Source organism: Nanorana parkeri, unplaced genomic scaffold (assembly GCF_000935625.1).
Source record: "Nanorana parkeri isolate BGI_ZX_2015 unplaced genomic scaffold, ASM93562v1 scaffold1136, whole genome shotgun sequence".
In the NCBI taxonomy this organism is placed as follows: Eukaryota; Metazoa; Chordata; class Amphibia; order Anura; family Dicroglossidae; genus Nanorana; species Nanorana parkeri.
In genome coordinates, this window is record NW_017307404.1 from 266,076 (window position 1) to 278,283 (window position 12,208).

Genomic DNA, 12,208 nt, shown 5'->3' on the forward strand with positions numbered 1-12,208 from the left:
CCCCCCCCCCTGGAGCTTAAGGAAGAAGAGGCTGATTGAGAATCAGGTGAGTGTATCTGCTTTATTTAAGCCCCCTAGACTAAAATGAGCAGATAACCCTTGCTGTGAGGCTACCCATTTCTTTTTGTTTAGTTCTTTAAATCATTTAGGTAATAATTACTTTACAAGATACTTTGTATTTCACCTAAAACATGATCTTAGCCAGGTGGGGTCTTGGCATCTTGTGCAGTGTAATTGACAGGTACTGAAGCTGATTCTGAATTAAATATACAATATGTGTCCGTTGTCTCGATCAGATTCCAGCTGGTATCTTTTTACTGTAAAGTGAGAGATAATCTAATTGCCAGCTACGAGCTACTGAGATACTTTTCTTTAGATTGTATTAACCAAAGTGTACACCTTCAATTCTATATTAAAGGGAATGCAAACCCTGACAATAAATGCTTCTTATTTGGTCCCTTTTTGGGCTGTTAAATTATTCAATTAAAAGTGTGTGTCTATCGATATCTATATTGTGTGTGTGTGTCTATCTATCTATCTATCTATCTATCTATCTATCTATCTATCTATCTATCTATCTATCTATCTATCTATCTCTGCTTGATGAGTGCAAAAAACAAAACCAATACCTGTTCATTCTTCCAGAAAGCTTGTGAGCTGATAAAGTCCTGTTTTCTCTGGCACTGAAATCCCAAGCACTGTTATCACCTCCTATCCAGTTTTCCTCCCCCCCTTTCCTCTGAGCCCTAGCAACCTAGGGTGACAAAGCTGCCTCTCCGAAAATTAGGGATGCACCGATACCGGTTTTTCGGTTATAGAGTATAAATACCGATATTTGTTTTTGGGTACTTGTCAATACCGATACCGGAAGTCCCATTAAGAAAGCCTGGGCAGCGTGTAATGACTCGCCGCCCTGCTTCCTGATTAGCCAGGAATTAATCTCTCTCCATGCTCCCTCGTCACCAGCTGACGAGGAAGCATGGAACCAGCTTTCTGGCCAATCTGGAAGCTGGAGATTGGACAGGGAGCTTGGAGCAGGCTTCCCAGCCAATCAGGAAGCTGGGCAACGTGTAATGATTTGTGCCCGGCTTCCTGATAGCGGAACTTCCGGCATCGGGAGCATTTTGGGTGGGTACGAGTACTCACCCAAATATTCGGTATCAGGACTGATACTAGTATCGGTATATCCCTACCTAAAATACAGTACAGTGAGCATTGTTCAAAATGAATCGTTGTGAACAGGAGTTCATGGCATTATGCTATATGGATGTGATGAAAATATAGTTGTGTTGCAAGAAGCTTTCCTTTTTTCTTTTGTATGTTCGTTTTGAGATGATCAGAACATATTACATTTTGGTCACCACCGCCAAGGCTGCTTCCTGTGCTAATACAATGTGCTTAATTTTCTAAAGGAGTATAAAATGTACACTTAGCTTTACTTTATGGCCAGAGCTGTGTTGACTTTCAGTACTCAAATATGTGCAGAAGAATTAAAGAAAAAGCAGGATTTTGTCTTGTAATGTGATTGGATGACGGAGGAGTGCCAGCCTCAATCATTTGATGATGATAACTAATTGCTTGCAGGGCAATTACTTTCATCAGGACTTTATCTCAAGTGGTGTCCCTAAAAGTCGGCAAGGGGCATTGCCTTGTGGCTCATCGGCTACATCATAGACACAGAAGGAGAGGGCAAGAATGCTCATACCCCTTACTAGAAAGCATAGTTGCACTCATGAAATGCTAGGACCTAGCACTGGAAGGCTGGTTACTATTGTTCCTGTTCTGTTTCTTTTCTTATCAAGTATACCTGTTGCTCTTGCTATGCGAGATTACAGGTGAGGGGAACAGATAAGGCATGGAGGGGCTATGGTAGAGCATATGGAGGAGTTACACACCTTAAAACATTGGTGTTTCTACTGTGAAAAGAGTTTTGTAAATACAAAGCCCCTTATTGAAATGTTCATTCTATTATTTTCAGTAAGCTGGAAGAACTAAAGTGTATAAATATGTTTTGTTAGATATTCACCCCGTTATATATTTTATTGTGCAACCCCTTTGTGATGTTACATTATCTGCACCATTGCTTCTCTTGTCCTTTAAAACTGATGTGTAATATTTTCTGTTTTTATGGCTAGGTTGTTCAGCACTCGGTGTCCCCGATGCCAAGGCACCTTGCCACGTTCAGAGCTGGTAATGCGGGTTGGGGAGCGAGTCTATCACACTGATTGTTTCAGATGTTCGGTCTGTAGTCGACGGCTTCTGCCGGGTGAGGAGATCAGCCTCAGAGACCAGGAGTTATTGTGCGGGGCAGACCATAACATTCCAGGTATGGAGGAATAATCACTACCTACAAGCCAGGATATTTCACCTATTGATTCCACATAGTAGATTTGTTCTATGCATGTCAAAATGCCTGTTATGCCATTGTTTTTACACATTTGCCTTTTACTAGAAGCTCAGCTGGGTATTCAAATGAAAATAATACTTTGCACAAAATATTTATATAGCTTATATAAACAGTCCTATAGTATATTACACATACAGACTCCATCTTTAAAGTGAACCTGTGTCCAGATGCTGCACACTAAACTAAATATTCTGAACAAGCAGTAAAAGCAATAGATGCACGTTGAAAAAGCTCTTGCTCACCTCCTGTAGCTATCGGTATTGTGGAGAAACTCATCTTCAAAGGTACTCTTCAATTTTTTGCTATTACTGTCTATTGCAATAGGATCTTGGCAGACAACCAGCAGATGTTTAAAATGGGCTGAAAGCTACCTTAAGGTGGCCACGCACCTTACGATTATCGGACGACCCTTTTCGTCCGATGATCGAACCGTCGTACGATTGTCGTACGACGGCCCCATTATGTCCCGATTTATGGTAAAGTTCAATTAGGCGTGATTAAAGAAAAGCACCTGGAAGAATTGCGGTAATCAACAACACGTATTTTCGTTTGCGCATGAGCAGTGTAGATCGTACGATTTTTGACTTACGGAAACGCCACTAACCTTTCAATAATCGTACAATCGACCAAAGTTTTCAAACATGTTTGTACGGTATTTGCGGTTGCACACTGCCCACACACCTTGCGATTATCGGACGAAAAGTCGATCGCATACGATTATCGTAAGGTGTGTGGCCACCTTTTAAAAGAGGAACTTTACCCCCTATCTTCAAAATGACAACAAAGACGCCTTTTAGAAATCATTAGTAATGACAATCTACAAACACATACTTCCAGATAATCGATTTTATTCTTTACATACCTTATTTTTATTTTTTTCCCCATTCTTCTCACAGTGGCCATTTCTACCAAGGGTAGATTACTATATCCCCCTTTACTTCCTGGAACTCTGGCACATATGACTAGGACATGTGACCATGCACATCATCTCAGGGGAGGAAAATGCCTTTCCCTGAGATCTCATGAGATTACAGATGAGATTTCCCAGCAATGCTCTGCTGATGTAACCTTCCCAGGATGCAATGCTTGGGCACAATTACTTAATTTGTGCCAATGTGGACCAGGAAGTGGATAAACACTATTTGTAAGTAAATTAAAAACATGTTTTTTTAAATTGATGGATGTAAGATGATTTTAATTCAGCATGCAGAGCTGTATGCTCATGTGATTTTTAGTTAAAAGGGGATAAAGGACCACTTTAAGAGATTTCAGAATTACTTCACAATATAATCAGCTAGAAAAGTCAATTATGGCTTGTTTTTAATGTTCATAGTGTATCTGTGGTCAGGCTATGGGAATTCAAATATTTGCATATACCTAACTAGCTTTAAAATAAGCCCTCCCACACAATCCAGAAAAAGGAAATAAAGAAAAGTGATTTCAATGAGTGTCCTGGATTGTGTGGATTTAGTTACCTTGGCTTGGAGCACTGGGACCCACTACTATAGTTCCACAGAGGAATAAGTGTGCAAATCTCCAAGGGCATCCTCTTCTATATGCATAAGTCTGCGCTCCCTCTAGAGACACTAATGGTGAGTGCCACATATCTTTTGGGATGAATTAAAATAAGCCCTCACTAACCTCCTGTAGGTTTATCACCTTTACCCTCAGCTTCTTTAGCAAGGCAGTGGTCGTCTTGGAGGTGTGTTTGGGGTCGTTATGTTGGAATACTGCCCTGCGGCCCAGTCTCCGAAGGGAGGGGATCATGCTCTGCTTCAGTATGTCACAGTACATGTTGGCATTCATGGTTCCCTCAATGAACTGAAGCTCCCCAGTGCCGGCAGCACTCATGCAGCCCCAGGCCATGACACTCCACCACTATGCTTGACTGTAGGCAAGACACACTTGTCTGTGTACTCCTCACCTGGTTGCTGCCACACACGCTTGACACCATCTGAACCAAATAAGTTTATCTTGGTCTTATCAGACCACAGCACATGGTTCCGGTAATCCATGTCCTTAGTCTGCTTGTCTTCAGCAAACTGTTTGCAGGCTTTCTTGTGCATCATATTTAGAAGAGGCTTCCTTCTGGGACGACAGCCATGCTGACCAATTTGATGCAGTGTGGGGCGTATGGTCTGAGCACTGACAGGTTGTGCCAAGTCTCCAAAGTTCTAACTGTGTGCAGCACGGTCCATGCAGGTTGATTTTATTAGTGGAAAATAAACTGGCGAGACAACTGCCAGTACAGCAAAAAAATCCACATTGGCATACAAAAAGGATCATGTAGATCTTGTTCAAGCACATGGGTATTGCAACTAAATTTAATATCAGTTGATATGTTGGCAAATGATTTTGCACCACAAGAACAAAAATGCTATAAAGTCTTCAAAGACCTAGTTTAAAAAGAATCATATCATGCCGCATTCCCAGAATTCAGGACAAACTATTATAAACTGGTGGGAAGGAAAGCACTAGTATTATAGCATGTCGCCAATGTGATGTTAACCTCAATTTTCTAACCTGTATTAGAAATGCATTACAGCAGGAATAGGTAGATTTCCTTTACCCAAGATGTTATAAATGAGTCTCTGGGATCTGCTTTTCACCCAGATGTTGGTCTTTATTCAAAATGAAACATTGTAAGTGCAAAGTTAAGCATGACAGCCATCACATTTAAACTGCAGCCAAGTCACATTCTATTATTCATGTAACATAAGGCGAACTTCACAAGGAAAGAAAGTGCAGTCATTGTTAACTTCATACATACTTCCCAAGAACACATATTACCTACAATTTGCTAATGGGTACAAAGGAGCATGTTCGTGCCGATGTCTCAATATGGTACCAATACTATGTCACTTCTAAACAAGCCATCTTCAAGATTCTATCCTAATTACTCACTTAGTGGGATATTCTCAGAAATAGTAACCTCTTGACAACTTTTTCTTTTCTCCTGAACATTGAAATTGTTGTATTCCAAGCTTAGCAATCAACAGGAAGTTCATCTCATTAAATGATGAAAAAACTCACATATAGCTGAGCCCTAAAACGATAAATGTTATGAGTATGGCTATACCATGCTTGCAAAAATGCGAGTAAGTAGAATTTTAAAATATATTATTAAAGGGCAAGTCTGTTTTTTAAATTGTTTTTAATTATTATTTGAAAAGTTTACTGTATATTACTGTATATAATTTTGTCTATGTACATTTAATGTCTTAAAAATTTTCTGTGTATAGTAAACATATTTGTTCATTAGATATGTAGACTGTCTCAGTATCTTTCTGCTCAGGCTCTCTATATAACGTATCCTGTCATCTGAGCAATTGTTCTCTAGGTGCATGTTGTCAATAGAGACTCCACAAATAGGTATATAAAGTATAATCCTGAAAATAGTGAAAAGCAATAACATGAAAACTATTTTCAGGAAAATGTTAAATTTAATGACAGTGTGTGTATACAATATAATATATATATATATATATATATATATTTTGGTCTCTAAGGTGCATATTGCATGTTGTTGGCATTTTAGGTTAATAAAAAATGTTCAATAAGGTTGGACATACACTTGACTTCTGTGAAAATACCCAAACCATGACAGCAGTCACTGTTTAGCCGAAAATTTTCAGACTGGCTTCTTTGACAATACGATTGCAAAATTGACTATTGTGGAATGGAGGGGTGCTGACTGGGCTACACACTGCTCAAACTTCGATTGAGTCAAAAAGACTTGTATGTCCACCTTTTTAAAGGCATATTGACTTTGAAAACTAAATTTTGCCTGAATATCATACAGATTTATTTTCGGCAGCTGTGTGAAACTGATTGAAACACACTGGGATTGTGAGGAGTGCAGAGGCTGTTAATGTTAACTTTGCAAGGTGAATGTGTTCTGTTGGAATACCCAATCATGTGCTAACAATGGGCCTGTGTTTTTGTTTTAACTTCCCTTGCACATGTTTAAGGGGAACACCGGTTCGCCTTATTTACTTTGCTGAGTGAACTCCTTAAAAAAATTAAGCCCACTAAGTTCCTGACTTCTCTTCACGCTTATCCTTGTAATGGATCTGTCCTTTAAGAACGTCCTCCGTTCATTGTCCTTTCTTTGTGTTCCAGACACTGGCAGGTCCTCTTCACTGAGGTCTCATATCCACAAGCAGACTGAGAAGACAACAAGAGTACGGACGGTTCTGAATGAAAAGCAGCTACACACACTACGTACGTGCTACAACGCCAACCCTCGACCAGACGCCTTGATGAAAGAACAGCTTGTAGAAATGACTGGGCTCAGCCCGAGAGTGATCCGGGTCTGGTTTCAGAACAAACGCTGTAAAGACAAGAAGAGATCCATCTTCATGAAACAGCTACAGCAGCAGCAACAACTCAGTGACAAGACGGTAAAATACGCCTATGGTCAATAGTATGACGAGATTCACGCTGTTTATGAAGTGTCGGGGATATTTTTATGCGGTGACTGATCTGGGATTGCTCCAAGCTCATTGATTGGGATGCTCAATATTCAGTAATAATATTGATTAACTCTTTCATGCAGAGCTGAAATAGATTAGACATGTAAAATGGTAAACAATGAAGTAAACCTAGTACAGAGTTACATGATGGCCATTTAATGTTTTGTGTGTACAGATCTGGAAAGATTCGCAGTTCCACAATAAAGGAGATTAGCAGAATGGGACATATACCTGGGGTTGCCTTCCATATGTATCACACATTCTACAATCATTCATTTTGATTGTAATTTAAAACTCCAAAGCCATGCCGATAAAAAGGGCACACATATAGCTCTGTATTCATTAAAACATAATTAAATGTTTTTTGTTTTCATTAGAAAGCAGTCTAATTACCTGAATTTGACTTGGTAGCTGCACCTTGCAATCCCCTGTACAGTGAAGCTCGGACTAGGAAAGGAAGATGGCGCACAATGAGCCAATCAGGTGTTCTGCAGAGTAACACGGGAATTAGCTCATCATTTTGCTGCTTCTCCTTTTCACTGTGCAGTCACATACTGGGGGAGGGACAAGACCTGTAAGTTTTACTTAACTGCAGCAGAGATGAATCGGGTCTCCTGTTCTGCCAGACAGAGCTGTCTTGCAGGGCTGTGTAATTCTCAGGACTGGATGATAGAAATGCATATGCTTTACCATATGTGAATTAAACTGTTTGCCTGTTGTTCAGCTTTCTGTTTAGATCTTTAGTTCCTTGTAACACTACCGCTTTTAGACCTTTTCTCTTCTTTCCAATTTCATCACTCTTAAAAAAGAGACTAAATATGAAAGATTAATCAGCAATCTCTTGCACTAGCTGATTCCATACGTGCTCATTGTAGTCACCAATGAAAAAACATTTTTATAAACGCGCACACAATACAATTTGGTCAGATAAAGGAGTTCTCCATCTTATCCAATGGATTTTACATGCAGTCCTAAACTGATTTGTCAAGTTAAAAAAACTGATGACAAAATTGGAAATCTTACAGAATGATTGCAGTGTGTACAGGCGTCTTGGGGTGATGCGGTTGTTCATTGGTTTGCCATGCCTGTAAACTACTGTAGTTTCTGCCTCTTGGTTATTACTAACCATGTTTGTCTTTTTAGAGTCTACAAGGGTTAACGGGTACGCCGCTTGTAGCTGGAAGCCCCATCCGCCATGACAGTGCCGTTCAGGGCAATGCAGTAGAGGTACAGACCTATCAACCACCCTGGAAAGCGCTCAGTGATTTTGCATTGCAGAGTGACTTGGATCAACCTGCATTTCAGCAGCTGGTAAGAAGAAAGCATGTGTGATAGAGAAGTACAGGCACAATGTCTTCCACAGAGTTTAGGATGGCAATTCACCAAAATTAATTGTAAAGGAGCACAAGAGGCACAAGATTTAAAAGTTTACATTCACTTAAAACCGTAACCATGAAATTAAACCTCAGAGTATAAAAATATAGGGGCTGCTTTTGTTGACTGTTTGTAGAGTGCAGGCTCCAGGGCAGTTATCCTGGTCCTGCCTTAACTATCCTATGAGTCACTGACCTGAAAGAACCATGCAGGTTCTGGAATCTTAGCCTTCTAACAAACATTGGCATTAGTAGCTGCTATTGTCCCTTTAGGAAAGCAGTGCATTTAATAAGATAGACTAATCAACTGCAATCCTGACTTGTGGCAAAATGTGAGCTGAGTGAATATGTACTTGGTCAACATCAGTTATTCTACAAAAAAAGAGCTCAGTGCAGAGACATTGTTACCCAGGCATGGATGGTCATCCCCCAACGAAAGTGGCATTGAGTTGTTTCTATCATTGGTGTATTGTTACTGGCCCTGCTTACCATTGTGATTTGCAATGTACATCTGAGACCTTCCACGCTTCCCATTTGGGAAGAATATATGTATGGGTTCACTTCCCTTACTGAGAGCACTTTGCCCACCTCAAAATTTGTTAGAGAGCCAATGAGTACACTCTTCTCAACCTCTGTTGGAGAGCCTGTAAGTACATCCACCTCAAACTCTGTTGGAAAGCCAATGAGTACACCTACCTTAAACTCCGTTTGAGAACCAGTGAGTACACCACCTCAAACTCTGGCAGAGAGCCAATAAGTACACCCTTTTCGATCTCTGTTGGAGATCTTATGAGATCTCACAGTGAACTGATGAGATATCCCTAGAAGGAGCTGGTGATGTACCTTTTCTCAGGAACCATCTGTGGGGCTCTGACTAGGTCACTAGTGCTTCAAAAGACTAGGAAGTGGGATTAAGTTATATGTAAGTAAAAGATTAACTGTTTTTAAAAAAAAAAAAGACTTTTAGGATTTGCATGCAGAAATGCATTTACAAGGGATTTTTTTTTCATTGTAGAGGGGAAGGGTCAGCTTTTAATCCAAGAAATTTCAGTGCTGCAGAGTACACTATAAACATACATGATTGGCACTACTAAGCATAAGGGTTTGGAGAGGGAGGAGGGAAGAGGTAGACCTCGGCTTAGCATTGTGTTTGAAACCGGTTTTCTAACCTCTCTGATCAACTGTTCCCCCTAAAATGATAGGCCAGAGGTGATTGCAGGCTTAAATTCACTGCCTCATCTGATCTGACCATCTCATGTCTATCCATACCTGACATCTAGGCTCATATAAGAACACTTTACTACCATTGCTAAAATATTCTGCATATATGATGACATCAGGGACCTTCTCTCTAACCTCCTCCAGTGGAATGATCCAGTGATCATCAGATCAGACCAGAATTTGCATGCTGTCATTTTCAGTTTAAAAAGGAAATCGGTTGCATGAAAGACGCTGAGTGTTGATAGTTTCTCATACATACATACATACATACATACATACATACATACATACGCTATCTGTATCTATCATATAGCACTAAAAACAATCATCTGATGAGCAAGATCTAGAGACTTGGCAGAGATTCTTATTAACTGATGATGATAAATCTTTGTAAGGTATATTTCTTCAGTAAAAGGATTTGTAGTGAAGGAGGTAGTGGAGTGTAAATCCGGAGCTTGTAATAAAGTTAACAATGACTTGTTCAGTGATCAAGCACAACCAGTTAAAGCCAGTTACTATGTCTGCTCTTGTATAGGAAGTATGTGTAAACATGGAGGTTTACATGGTACATACATAGTTGTACTCACACTATCATCAGAGCAAGTTTAACTAGTCATAAATAAATCTCTGCTGTGTAGAAGGAAAACATGTATAAAACAAAATATACCTTCTCTGAAAATGTCCCTCGTTTATACTTGAGTCCTTACTTTCTTGTCCTTTGATCATTTGTTTGCTTTCTACTTTGCCTCATATCACATTTATTGCCTTTTTAGTCTTGTTTCTTTAAACTCACTTTATTGCCTTTTAACTTTTTTTCCTTTTTTAATTGTACTGGTTTTCACTTCTTTTGTCCTCCTTTCCAGAGCACTGACCTCTTCTGTGTATGGATGAAGCGATAAAGCAAAAATCCAGGGAAACACCAAAATAAATATGAAATATTTATATATTTTCCAATTGCATGGTTAGACAGGTGATGCACTTCATCACCTCTGTCCAGTGAGCTAACCCAGGAAGCAGTAATGCTTACCAGGCGGGTAAAACATGCCATCAGTGCATATGAATGTTTCCCCAGAGTTCTGCTTTAACTTTACTGAAGTTTTGGGTATTGTTGTCTTACTGGTTCAGCTATTAGCTCTTCAGTTATGGAGCTATTCGTAATGTGTAGAATAGCTGTACATACAACTTTTCTGGTCAAACCTTGCTTATTTTACAGATTATTTAGCCTGTTTATAAAAGCTTATGTGATTGTTTTTTGCTGTATTTGTTAACTATGTCTTTATGTATAAAGAGGCTTTTACAGCGCATGGACTTTGAAAACAAGATGTTTACATGGCTAGTACAGCATTTTGACAGTGGAGAACGCAATTACTTGTAATATATTGCTTCTGTTAAGTTCTCCAGGGTTTGGCATGGATCCTGATAATTTGACACATTACAGCATTTTATATGCAACCCACCTCAGTGCAGCGTTGTGATGTGAACAATTGTTTTCTTTGTGCCCTTGCATTGACTCTGCATTTATCTGTGCAGCTAAATGCAGATTAACATATATGGTGTTAAGAAAGTACCCTTAGTTCCAAATTTTCAAAGACCATTTTACTGCTTTACTTCCGTTACCATGTCTGTCCTTTTTATAAATGAGTCGGAATACGGCTGGTAGACCGGCTCCCACGAGTGGTATACAAGGAAATGGTGCACATATTTCTGTAAGCTGCTTCTTTATGAACCGGCCCTTAGGCCAGCTTCACTCCTATGTGTAGCAGTTTTTCATTGCCAATCTGAATGCCACCCCAACACACTAAAGGAACCCACTTCCAAAACAGATGCATTGCAGAGCACCACAACACTTAGTAAAGCATTACCATGCATTGTGGTGCGCTGTGTTGGAAAAAAATAGTGTAGGTGTGTTCTCTGGTCCATTGTGGTGTATTTGCAGCTTATTCAAATGAACGGTCTGCTTTAATGCAGCATACATTAACGTGTGTGTGTGTGTGTGTGTGTGTGTGTGTGTGTGTGTGTGTGCGGATGTGAATGGGACCCAAATTATTATATTTTTATCTCTGTAGAGTTCTGGTTATTGTCTGTTCCCCGGATTTGCAGCTTACACTGCCATTCTTTCTCTCTTCCAGGTATCCTTCTCAGAATCGGGTTCTCTAGGTAACTCTTCTGGGAGTGATGTCACCTCCTTGTCCTCCCAGCTTCCAGATACCCCAAACAGCATGGTCCCCAGTCCAGTGGAAACGTGAGGTCTTCAGGTTAGGACTGAGCAGCATGGACCCCGCATGAAAACCCCTTCACACTTTGAACGATGAACAAACCCAGGCATTCACCTTGCAGGACATTCTCCCCATCAATGGGGCTGTGTGCATCAGTCTGGAACCTGCACACCTCTGACTTTATACTGGGATTTGGGAAGAAAACAGGAATTTTATAGTTCTTTTTTGAACTCGTCTCACCCACAACTCATCTCAGACGAAGGTGACTCTGATCCGGGCAGAGTTTCTTCCACCACTAGTGACGTGATCGTCTGCTTTCAGTGTTCTAATGGCTGAGACTCTGTCTTCTTACCTGAAGTCATGGGATATAGAAATATTTATAAGTATCAAATGCTGAGACGTTTGAATATGATAATTTATCTTGTGGATCGAGGACTTTATTATCGAACAAAAAGTAAGTTATTAATATTTATTGTCAAAATTGCTGTTACATTGATTAATATGAAATCTTAATAA

The 12,208-nt window shown here is 39.9% G+C and overlaps 1 protein-coding gene across 1 annotated transcript in view; it reads left to right on the forward strand.

Moving 5' to 3' along the window:
- Positions 1 to 11,875, forward strand: part of ISL2 (ISL LIM homeobox 2) — a 25,197-nt gene extending 13,322 nt beyond the window's left edge. The window contains exons 3-6 of the mRNA XM_018568097.1: positions 2,136 to 2,326; positions 6,530 to 6,810; positions 8,026 to 8,193; positions 11,606 to 11,875. Coding sequence (XP_018423599.1) covers positions 2,136 to 2,326; positions 6,530 to 6,810; positions 8,026 to 8,193; positions 11,606 to 11,722 — 757 coding nt within the window. The 3' untranslated portion in view covers positions 11,723 to 11,875. The remainder of the gene's footprint in view (positions 1 to 2,135; positions 2,327 to 6,529; positions 6,811 to 8,025; positions 8,194 to 11,605) is intronic.
- The last annotated feature ends 333 nt before the right edge of the window (positions 11,876 to 12,208 follow it).